Source organism: Hemicordylus capensis, chromosome 3, assembly GCF_027244095.1.
Source record: "Hemicordylus capensis ecotype Gifberg chromosome 3, rHemCap1.1.pri, whole genome shotgun sequence".
In the NCBI taxonomy this organism is placed as follows: domain Eukaryota; kingdom Metazoa; phylum Chordata; class Lepidosauria; order Squamata; family Cordylidae; genus Hemicordylus; species Hemicordylus capensis.
In genome coordinates this window covers 311,583,326-311,602,683 of record NC_069659.1, presented here as the reverse complement: position 1 = coordinate 311,602,683, position 19,358 = coordinate 311,583,326, and the positions used below count along the sequence as shown (strand labels likewise).

General features: G+C 44.6%; 2 protein-coding genes and 1 long non-coding RNA gene across 9 annotated transcripts in view; 1 reads left to right on the top strand and 2 right to left on the bottom strand.

The window, feature by feature from the left end:
- MFF (mitochondrial fission factor) overlaps window positions 1–1,491 on the bottom strand; it is a 59,308-nt gene extending 57,817 nt beyond the window's left edge. For 3 of the 5 annotated variants that reach the window (XM_053306727.1, XM_053306730.1, XM_053306729.1), the window contains exon 1: window positions 1,287–1,491. The gene's annotated coding sequence lies outside the window, so the exon portion shown is untranslated. The remainder of the gene's footprint in view (window positions 1–1,286) is intronic. The other 2 variants (XM_053306731.1, XM_053306732.1) reach the window with 1 other exon arrangement.
- Window positions 540–17,569, top strand: LOC128349780 (uncharacterized). Of its 2 annotated transcripts, XR_008318990.1 has the most exons (6): window positions 545–972; window positions 1,489–1,716; window positions 9,322–9,387; window positions 9,507–9,707; window positions 9,912–9,990; window positions 11,583–17,569. It is a non-coding gene; the product is annotated as an uncharacterized LOC128349780 (long non-coding RNA). The 2 variants fall into 2 exon arrangements; XR_008318989.1 differs by lacking the exons at window positions 9,322–9,387; window positions 9,507–9,707; window positions 9,912–9,990; window positions 11,583–17,569 and having other exon boundaries at window positions 540–972; window positions 1,489–3,850.
- The window catches only part of COL4A3 (collagen type IV alpha 3 chain), a 131,145-nt gene continuing 116,777 nt past the window's right edge, over window positions 4,991–19,358 (bottom strand). Inside the window, exons 48-52 of one of the 2 annotated variants that reach the window (XM_053306706.1) lie at window positions 17,555–17,767; window positions 16,652–16,829; window positions 15,733–15,847; window positions 13,091–13,263; window positions 4,991–5,466 (exon numbers count right to left, since the gene is read on the bottom strand). In XM_053306706.1, the coding sequence (XP_053162681.1) occupies window positions 5,382–5,466; window positions 13,091–13,263; window positions 15,733–15,847; window positions 16,652–16,829; window positions 17,555–17,767 (764 nt within the window). In that variant the 3' untranslated portion in view covers window positions 4,991–5,381. Of the gene's footprint in view, window positions 5,467–13,090; window positions 13,264–15,732; window positions 15,848–16,651; window positions 16,830–17,554; window positions 17,768–19,358 lie in introns of those variants that run through there. The other variant, XR_008318988.1, reaches the window with a different exon arrangement.

The following is a 19,358-nucleotide window of genomic DNA, read 5'->3' as shown; positions in this document are numbered from 1 at the left end:
ACAAGCAGAAACGCAAGTCTGTAAAAAAAATAAAATACATACAGTACAAATGAGGCCAATGATGTCAGAATCAAAAATATTGAGTCGGGAGAGGAATAGAAGTCAAACCCATGACAACAGGGGCAACAAGACAGACAGAAAACTGTGGGGATCCCCTCATATGACTACTGCAGCACATGTAAGAAGTGTTGCCAGTATGGACTCCCTAATGCATCAGCCTATACCAAGGTGGTCAAGTGCAACTACTGGCATATGAAGAATTCTGTACAGCAACTTGAGGTATAGAAACACTGCAAATATCACTACCCAAACATTTACAATTTTGTGCCCAACCTTCAACCCAATTGTTTTAAAATTTTAAATTGTTCTTAACATTTTAACTTTGTTCTGTTGTAATTTGTATTGTTTTATTGTAAACTGCCCAGAGATGTAAGTTTTGGGTGGAATACAAATATGTTAAATAAATAAACGTAACAAAATATTCACACAACTTGGCACAGATCAAGTGATGCTTTCAAATAGACAAAATGGTCTCTATGCCCAATCTCCAAAGCTAGAGCTGTCTGATTAACAGGGCAAGACCAATACTTGTGCCATGAAAGGGGAGCGGTTCAATTTGCACCAACTGAGATAATAAGGGCAAAAGTTTATGCTGCAAATGTGTCAGTCTACAAGGTGCCACCGAACTGCTGACTTTCTTGCAACAGCCTAACATGACATCCCCTCTGGAATTTGTAAGGGTCGTGCAAAGGGGAAGGAGGAAGACAGGGTAGCTAGAAGAGGCTCCCTTCGGGATCAGACAAAAGCGCCACATCAAGCCCAGCATTCTGTTTCCACCAGTGGCCAGTCAGATACTTCCAGGAAAACCATGAACAGGGCACGAAGGAACATCATAACCCCGGCTGGCCCCCGCGACAGTGGCTGACTACCTCTCAACCTGAAAATGCCAGTCAAAACAGAACTAAGACGGAGGTAAGAACGGGTGACTTTGCAGTAACAAAGGATAGCGGAGGAAAGCGGGGGGCGGGAGGGGAGAGAGCGAGCGAGCGAGAGCTGAAAGGACCCCAGGGATGGCAGCGGCGTCTATGGGAACCGGGTTCAAAAGGAGGGTAGGGAGGAATACGCCCCCCCGGGAGAAATAAAATGCAAGGGCGACTAAACTCGGGACCTTGGGGGAGGGGGGGGGCTGTTGGGAGAGTTTGCCGGAGCGTCCCCGCCTGCTGACCCCGGTTTTGCCCCTCCTCTTGTTCGGGGTGGGGGGGAGGCCCAAGGCCCTCAACTCTCACCCTGAGGCCGGCGGGAGGGCGGTTGCCTGGTCCCGGGGATCCGCTCCGGCCGCCTCAGGCTCCGTCCTTCCTTCAGGGGGCCGTTAGCAGCAGGCCATAAAAGCAGCTCGGAACACTTTAGCTAGAACAGACCCGGAACCAAAAAAAAAAAAGTGGCGGGGGGGAGAAGAAAAATAACAAACGACCCTGATTGTCCCCATAGAGCCGCCGTAACTGCAGCGGAGAACGTACTACGAAGCGTCATGTGACCAAAGAAGGGCGGAAAAAGATTATCAGCGTGGATTGAAGGTGCAGCGGCCATCTTCGCTACGGTCTGCGTTCTTGCTCTCTTGCATGGGAGGGAAAAGAGAAGGGGTTCCGTCCCGCCACCCCATGACACTAGAGCTGCTGCTGCTGAGCCTGTGTGCGGCGGCAGCCTGCTGTAGCTAAGGTCGGGCTCTTAATGTCCTTACATTTAACCGCGGTTGATACATGTTGTTCATATAATCCTCAGAATAAGCTTGCTGGTAATACTTGGTGAATCTTAGGAACTGGTGGCCGGCCACAACATCAAGTTAAAAGCAAAAGAATCTACAATTCCTACTTTCTTCTATTGAGTTCAATTTCTGTCTTATTTAGATCTGCCCCCTTGCACATGGTGCCTCTAGCAAATAGCTTAAGATCCAACAAAAGATGTAATAATTTATGCCATACACAGACACCAGGGCAGCAAATAGGCTAGACTAGAGTGCTTGCTAGATAAGAATGGAGTATAGGGTTGCCAGGTCCAGATAGTGAAAAAAGTCCACATCCACCAAAAAAAAAAAAGAAAGAAAAAAAGGAGAGGACACTTTTCACCAAAAAAAAATCTCCACCTTGTATAAAATTTGCATATGTTTATTGGTATTACATATGCATAGTTTGATTAAAAATAATTTGTGAATAAATATAGCTGTCCACTTTGAAGCTGATGACCAGCTGAGCTGTATGTCTGCTCAGTCTGCTGTCTAGGTGCAGAGTTCACAAGGCCCCTGCTTCTTAACTGTAAAATCATCTGGTTAGGTTTACCACACAAACACAGGAACATAGGCAGCTGCCATATGCGGAGCCAGACCATTGGTCCATCTAGCTCAGTATTGTCTACACCAAGGATTCTCAATGTTGGGTCCCCAGATGTTTTTGGACTTCAACTCCCATAATCCCCAACCAAAGGCCACTGGAGCTAGGGATTATGGGAGTTGAAGTCCAATAACATCTGAGGACCCAATGTTGAGAATCCCTGGTCTACATAGACTAGCAGTGGCTTCTCCAAAGTTGCAGGCAGGCAGGCAGGCCCTCATCCCCCATAGGTCACCCAGCCTGTTCTCCCCAGCCAGGCTAGCAACTTCACCTCTTGGCTCAAGGCAGCCAGGCTCTTTGCATGCTGGTGCAATGGTGCATACACAGTCTCCTACTCTCATTATCTATGACTACAAACCTTTATATACGGCTTTTCAGCTGAAGGTTTCACAGTGGTTTTCAAAGAAAAATAAATAATAAGATGTTTCCCTGTCCCCAAAGGGCTCACAGTCTAAAAAGAAATGCAAGGTAACACCAGCGTCAGTCACTGAAGAAATGGTGTGCTAGGGTTGGATAGGGCCAGTTGCTCTCCTGTGATAAATAGAAGAGATTCACTACTTTAAAAGGTGCCTTTATACTCGGTTAGCAGGGGTAGCTGCTAATTGAGATAAGTTAGTTAGCTAACTGGCTGCTAACTTCTCACTGCCAGCAACTCCACCACATAAAGAAACAAGCTGCACCTGCTGGGTCCACCTGTCCATGCTCCTGCATCACATGGCTCTGCAACCTGCTACTGAAGCAGAACCTCCACTCTGGCTTCTCCATTGGATGGATTGTCAGTAGAAGGTGAAGAAGATAGAGGAAGAGAAGCTGCTCATGAGAGCAATGTGTTCTGAATGAACAAAATGTTCCAGCTGCTCCGCAGAAGTGTTCTGTGTCCTTCCAACACAACAGAAGCAAACTTAAAGTTGTCTGGTTCTCAAAATAGTCTCTATTTCTCCTAATGCAAAAAGTTCCCCCAATAGTTGCATGTCCCCTAGTTGGCAACCCTAATTGAGTGACCTGTCTTTAAATCCTTGCTTGGCTAATCACTATCTCATGGTTGTGATGGGGTGGGAGAGCCCTACACACCACCCTAAGCTCCTTAGAAGGAAAGTGGAACACCAAGTGAAACACTCATGTTCATCAATATGTCATTTATTAAGATGTTGCAAACTGACATTGTTAAGCATTATTTGCATATATGCCAACATAAAGTTGCATGCTTAATTCTAGGAACAAAACCTCAGTTTACACCAATGAGAACTTTATCCTCATAATGAGGTAATGAGAAGAATTGGTACCTTAGTGTGGATCTCTAAATGGTGGTCATATATTTACAAATGTATGTACAGTAATGAAAAGTTATTTTATGGCTAAATATTGCAATGCTGATAGTTGTGCAAGTATCAAAAGTAGTGGACATCTTTTGTGTTAACTTTTACATAATTTTTGAGTGCTATATAAATATAAAACATTCAGAGCTACACTTCTATACATAAATTATAATAATATAGGAAGGCCCAAATCCTACTCTGGTTGTGTTCAGTGTTTGCAGCTAGTGGTCCTGGATATATCTCCCATCAGATTCCTCAAACAGCATCGATGAGGACTGGGTATGCTTTGCAATGTGTGGATCTATGGGTGTTTTTGAATCAGCTTTGCATATGAATCTTCGCTGCTGGATCAAGAGGACTTATCTAAAGCCACAGTCCTAAACATACTAGTGAGTAAGAGCCATTGAACACACTAGGACTTATTTCTGAGTAAACATGTATAGGATTGCACTTTCATTTCATTTAAAATGAATTTCTAGTGTAGTCTAGTTTTCCCAAACAGATCCACTTGTACGCTAACAAAAAGGTGTTCTGGATATTACTGGAATGCAACTGATATTCTCAGCCAATGTGGGAGCCCCTTTGTAGCTTTTATTTGGCATCTTAGAGTATTGATGAAAATAGGAAGTTTTGCATGTACTGCAGTGATTGAGGTACCATACAAAGTGGACTTACTGTAGGTTCAAACTAAATTTGATGCACATTTATAACTTCATAGTCCAGCCATGCAAATAAAGTCTACAAAACTGCTAGCTCATAAATTATTTCAGTAATGCAACATTTGCACATACAATTTCATTCATTTGTGGTACATCAATAGATTGAAAGAAAGCTATGTCTTCCAAATGCTTCTCAACATGATTGCCTGGAGGCAATTCTTACTTGCCACAGGCTACCATGACAGTGTCCTGTACAAGCTGATCTAGTCCGTTTGTCCCAGTGGCCATAAAAGCAGCAAATAATAAATAAATTTCAACCTTCCCATATCTCAAGATGTGCATCTTTCCTACCTGGGTCAACATGGTTGGCCAAAGAGGCTACTGAAGTTGGCACAATCCAATAGTACAAACACAACACTGTGCTTAGACAGTAACTAAACCAAAAGTTCATCTTATGAATTCTCTTCCCAATAGACAAAAAGTATACTATTCCTATCCTAGCCAAAGAAGGGTGAGGATGGAATACGTTTGGAGACATTTTCAAAAGCTGCATCAGAGTTTGGTGTGGTTCACATGATTCTTTATAGTGCCAGAGTTCCAGCATAAATAATGTCTGCTTTCACAACACATGTAAATGAACACTATCATGTTTACTCCATTTGTAGTTAGAAAGGCACCAAGTCACAAGATGGCAGCTGTATCATTTCCAGATAAAACAATTCCAGATCAACCTTAATTTATAATTTACATGGACCTAGAAGTGACAGAGTTCAGAGGGTGACAATACCATTGTCCTGCAAAGTACAAACAACCTACTTCAAGAAAGTGCTTTGCATTTTCAAAATAGTCAGAATATTGCACTATTTCATTATAGTATAGCATTTGCCTTTTTCAAGTTCACTGTACAAATACAGTCTGGCTTTCATTAAAGCACATTGTTACAAGTTTAGAAAATGTTTTTGGTTTGATTTGGCTTTGTGTGCCCCAGAGTTGGAGCTTAATTTTCTAAGGACAAGTTTTATTCAGTTGGGTATCCTCATGCAGACTTGACAGCGACTGATAATTTTTTCCAGTTCTCCAGCTTTCATAGTTTGTGGCAATGGCTTCCTTCAAAAGAAAAGGAAACAACATTAAGAAGGGAGAGAAACTCAGATAGATAGATAGACAGATAAGATTAGATCCAATTTGTTTTTACAGACTGTCCAGATAATGGTAGGCAGTTAGCAAAGCACAAATGTGTTTAGACATACATAAGTGAATAGTGTAAAGAGGATAAACAGAATATCCAGCCTAATGGTGGGAGTAATAAGAATGGCTTATATTCAAGAAAATACTGCTATAAAAACAGGTTGCTTACCTGTAACTTATGATCTGGAAGTGATCCGTTGTAGTCATAAGGAAATGGGTTCTGCGCCTGCGCAGGGACCTCATGGGCTGATTGAATAGCTCCTCATGATGCCCCGCCCCACCCGCACGTGCTGTGCTGAGATTGTTAAAAGCAGCGGTTGGGGCGTCTCTCCCTCAATTTCTCGCAGACCGCTCATGGTGACAATCCGCAAGTTCAATCTTGAGGCTCCTTTCCGTTTTCAAGGACTGCAGCGAGGATGGCCCAGGTGGGGCTTATGACTACAATGGATCACTTCCAGATCATAAGTTACAGGTAAGCAACCTGTTTATCTGGATCGTGATCCGTTGTAATCATAAGGAAATGGGTGATTAGCTGGCTCTTTCCGTTGGAGGTGGGTGCAGTCAACCCCAAACTTATGCTAATACCCTCTTCAAAACGTTTCTTCCAAAATTTGCCTCCCAAGCCATGCTCAGATCTATTGCATAATGCTTGATGAATGGCTGTTGCGAAGACCATGTGGCTGTCATGCAGATATCTGACATCTTGATGCCTGATAGGTGGGCCGCCAACGTCGCATATGCCCTGGTTGAATGTGCACGAACTGTCTTGGGAGGTGCAACCCCCTGACACTTATATGCCAGGAATATTAGCTCCACTAACCAATGTGCTAGGCGTTGGCGAGAAATCGGGTGGCCCTTGCCCTTGCCCTTGTATCCTACAAAGAGCTTCCTGGTTTTCCTTCTTTCATGAGTCCTTTGTAGGTAAAACAGACGGGCCCTTCTCACATCCAATGAGTGGAGCGCCACCTCTAAGGGCATCTCTGGCTCTTGGGAAAATGTGGGCAGGACTATCTCCTGATTCAAATGGAAGTCAGTCAGTACCTTTGTTTGGAACCAAGGATCTAGTCGCATGACCACCTTGTGGGCGAAGAATTGAGTAAAAAGCTTATCCACCCGGAGTCCCGTCAATTTGCTCATGCGTTTTGCTGACATGACTGCTATTAGGAAAGCAGTTTTCAGCATGAGAAGCCTAATGGGTACTGTTGCCAACGGCTCAAAAGGATGTTCATTTATTGCCGACAACACCAAAGACAAGCTCCATTGCTCTATCGGTTTCCGCACAGGTGGATACATATTATTAAGTCCTTTCATTAATCTTTTGCACTCTGGATGCGAAAATATTGTAGTCCCATCCCATCCCTTGTGCTTTGCCGAAATGGCTGCCAAATGCACCCTGATTGACACATTAGCCAGGCCTTTCATCTTCAGGGAGGTCAGGTACAGAAGGACTTGTTGTGGACTAGCACGCAAGGGCCTGTATCCCCTTTCTTTCATATAGGTCACAAAGCACTTCCATTTGCTTGCATAGTTCTGCCGTGTTGTTAGGCACCGACTGTTTAACAGGATATCCTTCAATACCCTATCCTCCATGCCGTCATTCTTAGGGTCTGGACCTCGGGATGTAGAACTGTTCCTCCCTCCCTTTGCAAGAGGTCCGGTGCTTGTGAGAACTTGTGGTAGTTCTCTTGTGCCAATTGCAGAAGCGGCACAAACCATGGCTGGCACGGCCACCACGGCGTCAGGAGAATGCACGTTGTCCTGTCTCTCATAATTTGCGCCAGGGCCCAACCTATTATTGGCAACAGCGGGAACAGGTACAGCAGCCCGACACTTCAAAAGTGTTGGAACACATCCCCCAGGGACCCCTGCCCGATGCCCGCATGAGAGTAATAGTTGGCACACTTTCTGTTGGCATGCATTGCAAACAAATCTACCAATGGGACTCCCCATTTGGCAAACACTGCCTTGAGATACAAGCTTTTTATCTCCCACTCATGCCTCTGGTTGTAATCAGCCACTCGGCTAAGGTTGTCGGCCAGGCAATTGTTCACTCCACTTATGTGAAGAGCCACAGGATAGAAGGCATGTTGTACACACCACTCCCATATCTTCTGAGCGAGGAGACAGAGTGATCCATCTTATTTATTTATTATTTCTCTGTGTAAACCGCCCTGAGCCATTTTTGGAAGGGCGGTATAGAAATCAAATAAATAAATAAATAAAATATGGAGACCGTACCTCCCTGTCGACTGAGGTAGGCAATTGCCGTTGTGTTGTCCAACTTTACTTGTACAACCGTGCCCTGGTGCATTGGCTCGAATGCTCTCAGTGCCAGGAACACTGCCCTCAATTCCAAGTAGTTGATATGCTGGCGGGCTTGAGGCTGCATCCACATCCCCTGGACACAATGGCCCACGCAGTGAGCCCCCCCATCCTGTCAGTGATGCGTCCATTGTTACCCAACGGGTCGGGGCTAAAGGCGCGAACGGATATCCTGAGTCAGATTGTCCTGCTCCATCCACCAGCGGAAGCTCTTTAACACTATCTGCGGCAGTTCCAAACGCATGCTCTGGCTGTCCACATTGGGCTAGAAGTTGCGGAAATACCAATGCTGCAATGTGCGCATGCGGAGGTGTGTGTAGCTGACTGTTGTGGTGCAGGAAGTCATCAGACCCAGCAGCCTCTGAATCAGTACTGCTGGCTGCAGTGGGTTTTTCGTAAACTGTTGTATAAGCGTGTGTATCTGCTTGATGCGTTCCTGTTGCAAATATGCATGCTGCCTTTCCAAGTCTAGAACTGCACCTATGAAGTTCAACCACTTTACAGGGGTGAGGTGTGACTTTTTCCAGTTGATATTGATCCCTAAGTCCTCGAGCAAGCAAATCATTAGCTGGATCTGTTCGACTAGCAGCTCTCTGTCATGGCTGACAAGGAGCCAGTCGTCCAAGTATGGATAGACCATCAACCCCTGTGTCCTTAGATAGGCCACCACTACTGCCACTACTTTAGTAAACACTCTCGGAGCCGTCGAGAGGCCGAAAGGCAGAACCATATACTGGTAGATCTGTTCTCCCACCGTGAATCTGAGATGTCTGTGATGGCTCTCTTAGATGCCCACATGGAAGTAAGCATCCTTCAAGTCCAATGTTGCAGCCCACACCCCCTGCACTAAGGGGAGAACAGACTGCAGTGTTGTTGTTCTGAATTTCCTGGTCATGATATAGTAATTGAGGCCCCTCAAGTCCATAACTGCGCTGATTCCGCCATCTTTCTTCAGAATCTGGAAGTACCGGGAGTAATAACCCGATAACCTGTCTGTCCACTGCACTGGTACTATCGCTTGTTTTTCCAGTAACACTTCCACTTCCTCCTGGAGTACCACTGAGGCTGTGGTGAATCGTATGCCTGAAAATGGCGGTTTGACTTTGAACTCTATCGCATAACCAGCTTGAATAATCCGTAGGACCCAGCGGTCTGATGTTATATTGTGCCATGCTTGGGCATGGCTTGCCAGTTTGATGGTATTTCTGGCAACTACAGGACCAATGGTAGGGGTCCTGGAATGATTTGAGGCCTTGGATGGTACTAAGCCAATGGTGTGAATGTTGCTCAGCGAAGGTGAGTACAGTGGATGGACAATCCCATCAAAAGGACTGTTTTGCATTGTCCTTATTTTGGCGAGGTGCATTCCCTTTTGCTTTCTGGACAAATCCCTTAGAATGTTGATAGGGTCTATACTGCCTCTGGTAGTCTCTCTTTTCTTGATATTTGTAGGGCTTCTGGAGCGAATAAAAATGACCCTTTGACGAAGCTCCTGTCGTAGTCGAAGATGCCATGAAGGTACATGCTGTAAATTTTGACTTTTTAAGTGATTCCATTGTCATGTCCATGTCATCATAGAAAAGTCCTTTTCCATTGAACGCAGGGCCTTCCACCCTGTCCCTCATATCTTGTTGCAGGGACGTGGAACGCAGCCAAGCATGTCGCCGCATGCTCACCGCTGTGACCATTGTGCGTGACTCCGTCTCAGCCAGGTGTTTAAAGGTGTTTAACTGCTGCCATGTCACCCTCGTAGTTTTCTCAAAGATCTCACTGAATTTCCATTGGAACTCCTCAGGCATCATGGATGTAGAATCCTGTAAGAGGGAATCCCATAACAGGTGATTATAGCACGCCATGCAAGCTGCGTAATTAGCAATTCTTATTTTCATTTATGTATTTATTATTTTATTTTATTTGTACACCGCCCTTCCAAAATGGCTCAGGGCGGTTCCAAAATGGCTCAGGGCAGTTTATTGCCAGGCTAGCAGTGCTATAGATCTTCCTTCCCATCACGTCTATTTTCCATCCCTCCTTATCTCCAGGTGTCGTGTGGCAGCAACCACCCCGTGAAGTCGTAGCACAGTCCACGACCAATGAATTGGGAACCGGATGACGCAAGAGGTAAGCATTTTCTTCTTCACGAATCCTATATAAGTTTTCAAGACGCTTAGAAGTGGGGGTTGACACGTGGAGGACATCCCATGTTGTCTGGGCAGCTTTGCTAATCGCCGGGATCATTGCTAGAGCCACAGGATGGGAAGTTTAAGACTTGTGCATCATGTTGTACACCGGGTCCACAACATCTGCATCTGGGGATTTGAGATCCATACCCAAAGCCTCTGCAATATCTCTTATCAGGACATGGTAAGCTTTCAATTCTTCTGTTGGCGAAGTTGAAAGTTGAGGGGGCACATCTGACGGAGGATCAGACCTCTGGCTGACATCATAATCTGAATCACCATCATTTGACACCTCGTCCTCCGCTGAACTGTCATCCGGTGAGGAGGGCTCATCTGGAGGCAGAGGACTTGATTTTCTCTTCCTCTTCCCAGCCAGTTTTTCTGGTGGCTGGGGAGTAGCATCCTGCGTGAAAGACTGAGCTGGCTATTCCCGAGCTGTCTGCTCCTGGGGATCCGCAAGAGGGAGTTATGCAGGTCGTTGGCGTAGCTCCCTACACGCAGCAGGCAGGGCTTGCTCTGCCTTCCAACGAAGGTAGTCTGCATAATCGTCTGGTAGCGCACAGCAAAAACCACAAGAGTGAGCTGGTACTGATGGAGGTAAGCAGACACCCTGACTTTCCAACTTCCCCGGTGCCACTGAAATCGGCATTCTCACTTCAGGCTGGGCCGGAATGTGCTGCACTCTGTAAGGTGAAATAGCTGGCATTCTTGGCGGGGGCATGGGTGCATCATCCTCTTGTTCGATGTTGAGTCCCATGCTCAGAAACCCATGAAACGTTGACCCCGATGGAGTGCTCATTGCCGAGTCCAAGAGGTCTTGCAAAGTAGGCCGCTCCTCCTGTCACCCCCCACTAGCAACTGCAGGCTCGGCCACCCATCTATGGGTCCCAGGTTTTGCAGGAGTCAATGGTGACTGAATTGGGGTGCGTGCTGGGGAAAGCAAATGGTAGAGTCTTGTTGCAGACGCTTGAACAGGCGTCCTTCACAATGTTGAAGCAGCCACAGCTGTAGCTGATGTTGAAGCAGTTGTGGCCGTTGTCAAAGCTAGATTCACTATTATCTGTCTCGACATTGACACAGCAGTTGTCGATGTTGGAGCTGTCAATGTTGAAGCTGTCAATGTTGAAGCTTTCAATGTCGTAGCCAGCGGCTTCACCATCGAAGTCGAGGAGGCAGCAGCTGTAGATGCTGGCAAAACCGTGGGCTGGCCGCAGTGGTCAGATGTCGACGCCTCCCGCGATCTCGACCTCAATACCGACTCATCCGAGTTGCCTTCGTATATCTGCACCGAAGCCGGTGAGGGGGTTCAATGTTTTTTTGCCAGTAACACAGCACCCTCATCGGAATTGCTCTCTGATTCCCATCGGCGCTTATGTTCTCCATGACTATGCTTCTTCTTCGCGACATCGGAGGGCTTCTTAAACACACCGTCTCCTGGCTTGGAGTGAGCTGCCATTGCGGTTTTAGACTGCTGGAGCGCAGTTCCGTGGGCTCCTGGGCTAACTTTCGACATCAATTTTTTTGTCTCCTTAGGGGCATCTGATGAAGACGAACTGGGCCGCGGAGTTGGCGGGCGAAGCACGTCATCATATAACGCCGCCTGAAGACGGAGCGCTTGATTCTGCCACATCTGCTTTGAAAAAGAGCAGCAAATCTTACAAGCAGAAGTATTATGCTCCTCCCCAAGGCACATTAAGCAAGTGTCATGGAGCTCTGTGGAAGGGAGCTTAGCCCGGCACTTAACACAGCACTTGAATGTCTTTTTCGCCTCCATAGCACCGATCAGTTTTATTCTTTAAGTCCAGTCAGCAAGCAAAGCCAGTCCGTTTTCCAATCCACAGTCGAGTCACAGAACAACAAGAAAGTCCCGAACAATGACAAAACGTTATCCAAATCCAATCCGTAAACGAAATCCAAGGTCAAAACCAGTGAATCAACTTTATACCAAGGAGCTATCACAACGAGGTTTGAACGCTTAGGCGGTCAGAGAGAAACTGAGGGAGAGATGCCCCAACTGCCGCTTTTAACGATCTCAGCACAGCACGTGCAGGCGGGGCGGGGCGTCATGAGGAGTTATTCAATGAGCCCGCGAGGTCTCTGCGCAAGCGCAGAACCCATTTCCTTATGATTACAACGGATCACGATCCAGATTCTGTATTTATGAGACTGAGTGGAATAACAGTTCTGCTTATAGAATCAATAGGATTCTATTAATCAGAAAATATTAATTTTTTATGCTACAAAAATTGTTGCACACTACATGTTAATGCAAATACAGACACAGCCAAACTAGTAGCCCAGTCATGTGAGGTGCTGTACTGCAGTAGTGATTCACAGGAAACCACATAACATTCTTCACACTAGCTTACAGGAACAGTGTGCAAGCACTGCCCTGACACAGAAAGTGTCATTAGTTCTGCTGTGATGGCACCACTACCTTGCCCCCACATGGCATTGATCCCAGGAGTTTTCTGCAGCACAGAACAAGGAAGGAGGCACGGTCCTTGGAGGGGGCATGATGTGTAAGAAGCTATCTTCAAACTGGACTTACTAGGGCAGTTGCTGCTTTTGTGTACCTTCTGTTAGTACTTCAGTATCTACTTGGCACCAGCCATGTTCTATCTTGCTTAGGCTGAAGGATCTATGTGGCTAACTGGAAAAATAGTATGGCAGTTCGCATGATTGAAAACTTGGTAGGGTAAGTGTCCTACCCAGCTTCACGAGCTGGGCATGCTCCCAGTTTTTGATTCTCTGTGAGCAAACTAGCTGTGTGTCGGGGGAAGTAATCATGTGTGAGAGAGGAGCTGGGTAGGACAATGCCTTCCTACCCAGCTCTCACACCCAGCATTTTAACAAGATAGGAGGAGAAGCCATCTTACTTAGCTCCTCTCTCACACGTGATCACACGCCCCGCCTCCTACCTAGTTGTTTGCTCACACACAATCAGAAATTAGGAGTGTACACAGCTCCCAAAGTTGAGTAAGATGCTTGTCCTACCCAGTTTTCTATCTTGTGAACTGCCTTACAGTATACTAGCATACCTGAACATCCTTTTTGGATTTAGTGAAGCCAGCCAGAAGCTGTAGGAGTTTGAGAAGAAATTGCATGTCCCTCGGCCATGACATTCGATAAATGGAACAGGGTGAAAATTTTCTAAACATGACCCTGGAGATGCCAGTGCTTGTCCGGAAGCTTCTGAGCCTGCTCCTGTATACTGTAACACATAATAGAGATTCCCAGTGACAGACGGACAGTAAGAAGCCTCCAGTTAAATCAAGTATAAATACCAGATCATTGACCATTTATCCTTGCCTGGTCACTTGAGCCTTTCCGCTTTTTTCAGTGGCCTAGACTGCCAAATCGCTCTCTAGCTTTCATGGAGGAATTTCATCTCCTCCTGGATTTCTGGCCTACTCTGATTCTCTCCATGTTCCAGTTCCTTTGCCTCAGACTTTGGATTTTTTTCTGTGCTACAAGTGCTTCAATTTTTGATTCTGCTTCTCCTCTAGTCAACATTGCTCACCCTGTATTATTTTACTCAGCTCGACCCATCTTTTGCCCCCAAGATTGTTTGCAGTGGCCCTGAGTTAAACTCAGTTCCCTCAGGCATGGTTCCACACAAGAGCTCCCGCAGTTATGGCCTGAACTTGACTGAGATCACTTTAAAAAAATGAAGCTCACTTTACCCTTACTCTGACTTGAAAAGAAGCATGAGTGGAATGCAGTCACTTGAGGGGTTAACTGTTGCTGCAAGATAATTTGCAGTCAAAGCAACCTAATGGCACAGTGGGGAAATGACTTGATTAGCAAGCCAAAGGTTGCCAGTTCGAATCCCTGCTAGTATGTTTCCCGGAAACACCTATATTGGGCAGCAGCGATATAGGGAGATGCTGAAAGGCATCATCTCATACTGCACAGGAGAAGGCAATGGTAAACCCCTCCTGTATTCTACCCAAGGCAACCTCAGGACTCTGTGGTCGCCAGGAGTTGACCTGTGGTCGCCAGGGGTCATCCCATGAAACTGATTGCCAGGAAATCTAGGACCGGCAAACGGAAGTACTTTTTCACACAACGCATAATCAACTTGTGGAATTCTCTGCCACAAGATGTGGTAACAGCCAACAACCTGGATGGCTTTAAGAGGGGTTTAGATAACTTCATGGAAGAGAGGTCTATTGACGGCTACTAGTCGGAGGGATCTAGGCCACCTCCAGCCTTGGGGGCGGGGTGCCTCTGAGTACCAGTTGCAGGGGAGTACCAGCAGGAGAGAGGGCATGCCCTCAACTCCTGCCTGTATTTTCCAGCGGCATCTGGTGGGCCACTGTGCGAAACGGGATGCTGGACTAGATGGGCCTTGGGCCTGATCCAGCAGGGCTGTTCTTATGTTCTTATGACTTGACAGCACACTTTACCTTTCCAGAATATATGGAACTTCTGCTTAGGCTGATTCTTCAAATGAAGCCCTATTAAAACCTTAATATGTCATACGATGACCCAGATATCCATATAACTCTTCAATTTCTGGTCTCTTCTGGGAACCTTCCCCCCACCCCTGCCCGCTGGCCACCATACTTATTCTTCAAAAGTGCTGTAATCAGGCATATCTAGGGAAAATAGCCCCTAGGGCAAGCACTGAAATTGCATCCCCTGTCCAAACATATGACATCCATCTTTCAGATAACTTTACCATAATATCAGCTGAAAAATACAAGCCAAGCTCGTTAATCTTTTAATACTTCAAAAACTATTTAGCAGTGGATATAGCCAGACCAAAAAATGCTGGAAAACTACAAATTTCAGTGTGCTAGGGCTCATGAAATACCCAAATACTATGTGGAGGAGTACTTGGAAAACTAAACAGAAGTGCCTGTCTAATTCTCTACTATCCATTGTAGCATCACTATTACATAAGTTTTAAAAATCAATGGAGAATTTGACTTTTCCCAGATACTCTGAAAATAATTAAAGGATATGCAGAGTAAACTGTGTCACTGCTTGGAATATATTCTAGTATTCCAGAAAGACAGTTAAAATGAGAGAAAGAGAGCAAGAAACTCCCAGTGGCCTTAATACTAAGGATTTCACACTGATTCAAAGACAAACTCACCATTAATAGCCATATTATTAAGACATCACATTTAACTCACTTATCACAAGAAGCAAAGTAAGAGCAAATGAATACAATCCTAGCTCATAAGCTTCAGCTCAGTATTCACAAGCCCTGATTCTCTGTACATAGTGCCAAACTAAATATGTGTACAGTAACTTATATTATATTAAATTTTAGGAAAAAAGTTTTTACTTGTAGCCCCTTCGGGGGGTGTCCTAAAAGCTGGGGGAGGGGGTCTGCAAAGGTCCCCCCTCCTCCCGCTGGCCTCTAGGGCCTTGCAGGGACCATTTGAGCATGTGCGGTAGCCATTTTAAAATATATATATTTTACAATGGCTGCTGAAAACAAAATGGCCACCGTGCATGCTCAAATGGCCTCTGCCTGGCATGCCCTAGGGCCTCACAGAGGCGATTTGAGCATGCGTAGTGGCCATTTTGTTTTCGGTGGCCATTTAAAAAAAATTTAATTTTAAAAAATGATGCCCCCCTTCAAGTGGTGCCCGGGGCACATGCCCTGCCTGCCCCACCCTAGATACACCCCTGGCTGTAATAGTTTTTTAGTTTTCCTTCTTACCATAACAAAAGAAAATCCTTTCCAAAGAGACTGCCAGCCCTGAGGACAGGATGGAACTGAAGTGGTTTGACTGTGGACTGCTATTACCATTGCAGGGCTTTCGCAGACAATGCATCTAAAATGTAAGATATACAAATTATTACTTGAATAAAAACAGACAATTGTCTTTCAGATAGGAGTAAATATCAGCCTACAACCTAAATTCCAGCACTTTTGAGGAGGTGCTGACTTGCACACTGCTTTCAGACTCCCTCTCCTCCACCTGCCCCTGATGCTGCAGCAACACTTTTGCCCCCTTCATATCTCTCTGACAAAATATCAAGAGAGGGGACATTTTGCAGTGGGGGTGAATGGATGGGGCGCGGCGGAATTCACAGTGTTGTAACCCACAGAATATTTAAAAATCAGCTACATGTAGTCAGCTACATGTGTGCAAATTCAAGGAAAACAAAGTATGTTTTCTGGCTACATTCATTTTTAAATGTACAGCACTACCCTCAGCAGCTATAATTTGCTTCATATTATTTATATGTTGATGTTTGTAGAATGTTATTACTTAATTTAGAATTCACTCTCTCTTTACCGTTTCACAAAACTGTACTGGATACAGTTTAGAAATCTGTATCTGGCACTTTCAGTTTGTAAAGACAAATAATAATCTGCACTAACCCTGTTCAGACATTAAAACTGAGGACACTGTACGAGGACACTGTGTTTGTTTCTGCAGACAAGCTGTTCCCAGGGTGGGGTTTTTGCATGTTTTGGGGATGGGCTTTTAAGTGCATTATCACAGATGCTGTACAGGGTCCCCACCCAGTTTGCATAATGCCTGAAGAGGATGTCTCTGTTTATCCAAAACAAACTGCTTTCTGTATGCGAACACAATCAGACTGAGAAACCCAAGATATTAAAATACTACCTGCTAATATAGGGTTCCAAAGCTCTCCCGGAAATGGGTGCCATGTCTGCTGGCATTGGTTCTGCAGTTGACAGCCAGTATGAATAGTCATTGCGAGAAGCAAAACTACAGACATTACTGGGATTACATAATAAAAAGGGCATGGTGCTAAATCTCTGGAGACAGCTACCACCTGCACCTGGAAAATTCAGAAGACCAACAGTGACCACCACTATTTTAGTATCACAATCCATACAGACATGTTGCCCCCCCCCCCCGCAAATAATTTTTTAAAAAAATCTGTAATAGGGTGATGCATTATAGGGAAGAACCTCCTCATTTATTAAGTTTCTGTGACTGAATGAGATATGAAGATTATAATTTTTTTTAAAAATAGGTAGAACATAACTCAATTTTCTGTATTTTATTTTTATTTATTTATCAAGGTATTTCTATTATGTCTGTGCTTTGGCGGTGTACATAAGAGAAGTTAATGTTACAAGAACTTTCTTCATGATGTTGTGCTTTGGCGGTGTACATAAGAGAAGTTAATGTTACAAGAACTTTCTTCATGATGTTTTAAAACCAACTAGCACAGGGGAAGTTAACATGGTACATGAAGAAGTGAGAATGTAAATTGAACTTTAAGTGACTACAAAAAGGAAATAATGCCTCTGTTAGTTATGATTCTGGTTCTAAGTTTCCCAACATATGAAATAACTATCAAAAGCTCCTTGTGCAGGGCTTGTTCTGTAAGCAGCTGTCCAGTGTGAGTAGCATTAGAGAAGATTTCTTACTTAATTGTTTACTTTCATCCCATCAATTAGATGTTTGCTTTGGCATAATAAAGCTGATACGCTGAGTAAAAATGTTATTTATAAGCAATAATTCAAAGCATATAAGTATATATACATATACAATTACCAAGATCTTGTCCATGTGCTTGCTCATTCCCTTGTATAAAAAGAAGAGAATAGCCACTATACATTTCAGTTGTCCCAGATGGACATGAAGGAATCTTTATTGACTGGCTGTGTCGAGAAAAAATGAAGCCTCTTTTTGGTAGCTCAGGCAAACAACTTCCAGGGTATCCAGGCAGTCCCTGTATACCAGGAAAACCAACCAGTCCAGGCAAACCTATGAACAAATCAATACAAATAAATGGATAAAAGTTATGTGTATGTGCATGCAAGAAATGCAGATTAGTATTTGCATCATTGTTGTACCTAGAAAAATGAGATTGCAATATCAAGACATTTCAGTTACAATTGACAAAGAAAGAGGCTATTGACACCCTCTGTTCTATTTGCCAAATCAAAACTAGAAAATAAATAATATAAAGCAAGGTGGTTTCTGTTGTGGTATTATTGTGAATATTTTGTAATATGGTACCTTTAAAATAAAAGATAATAAGAGATAAACTCCAAAAAGATAAACTACTTTTGGAGCTCTCTCTGCACACTGGAAACATGCCTCTGAGGGTCATCAATGTGTTTTCACTATAACAGAGCACTTTCAGAGTGCCGCAAAAGCTCTGAAAATAGTTTCACTCTTGCGCAAGTGCACCCATGCTTCAGAAGTGTGGAGACTAGCCTGCATGCTACATCTTCCATCATCCCCAGCCACAGTGGCCAATAGGTAGGGATGATGGGAGTTGTAATCCAACATCAGAGAGATGGCTGAAGTTGTGCAGCCCTGGTCTATATCATTCCTTGGTGGGACTGGTGATGGCATTGAGAAATGTTTATGCACATGTACATTGGGTACATACCATATGGAAGCCAGGGCAATGTACAGTTTGGTAATGATGGACAGTTTTATTATTTACTCTCTAAAATTTGTCAGAGTCTAGTGTGTTTTTAGCCTACTTTCCAGAAGGCTTATGAGATCACCCAGCATTCTGTCCGTGTGTCCATCCATGTGTCCCCCACTATCAACTTTGCAATGCCTGGACCAATCTGAACTAAATTTGGTACAGTTGTAGGGACACACCGATTCAAGCTGGCAGACGCGTAAACTTTTGAGGCGCAAGTGGGCTAACTTGTGAACCGCTTAACCGATTTGAACTAAATTTGCAACAGCTGAAGAAACACATAGGGATGCACTAATGGTGTGGATGCCCTAATGATGTCATCTACTCCAATTCAAAATGGCTGCCACATAAACATCTAAGGCGCAGTGGGCTAATTTGTGGACTGCCTAACCCATCTGAACCAAATTGAATACAATTGCAGTGAGTGACACACAGGGACACCTCAATGGCATAGTCTGTGATGATGTCATCCATACTGATTCAAGATGATAGATGCATAAACTTTTAAGGTGCAAGTGGGCTAACTTGTGAACCGCTTTGAACCAAAATTGCTGCAGCTGTAGGTTCATAGCTGTAGGGACACCTCAATGGCATGGTTTGTAATGATGTCATCCACCCCAGTTCAAGATGGTGGATACAAACTTTTGAGGCACAAGTGGGCTAACCTGTAAACTGCTTAACCAATTTGAACCAAATTTGGTACAGATGTAAGGACACATAGGGACACCTCGATGACATAGTTTGTGATGATGTCTTCCACACTGATTCAAGATGGCAGACGTAAACTTGGCGGTGCAAGTGGGCTAACTTGTGAACTGCTTAACCAATTTGAACCAAATTTGCTACAGCTCTAGAGGCACTGTCGTAAATCTGTCAGGCTAGCCAGACAGAGCGTTAAACATGCAGAGGCAGAAG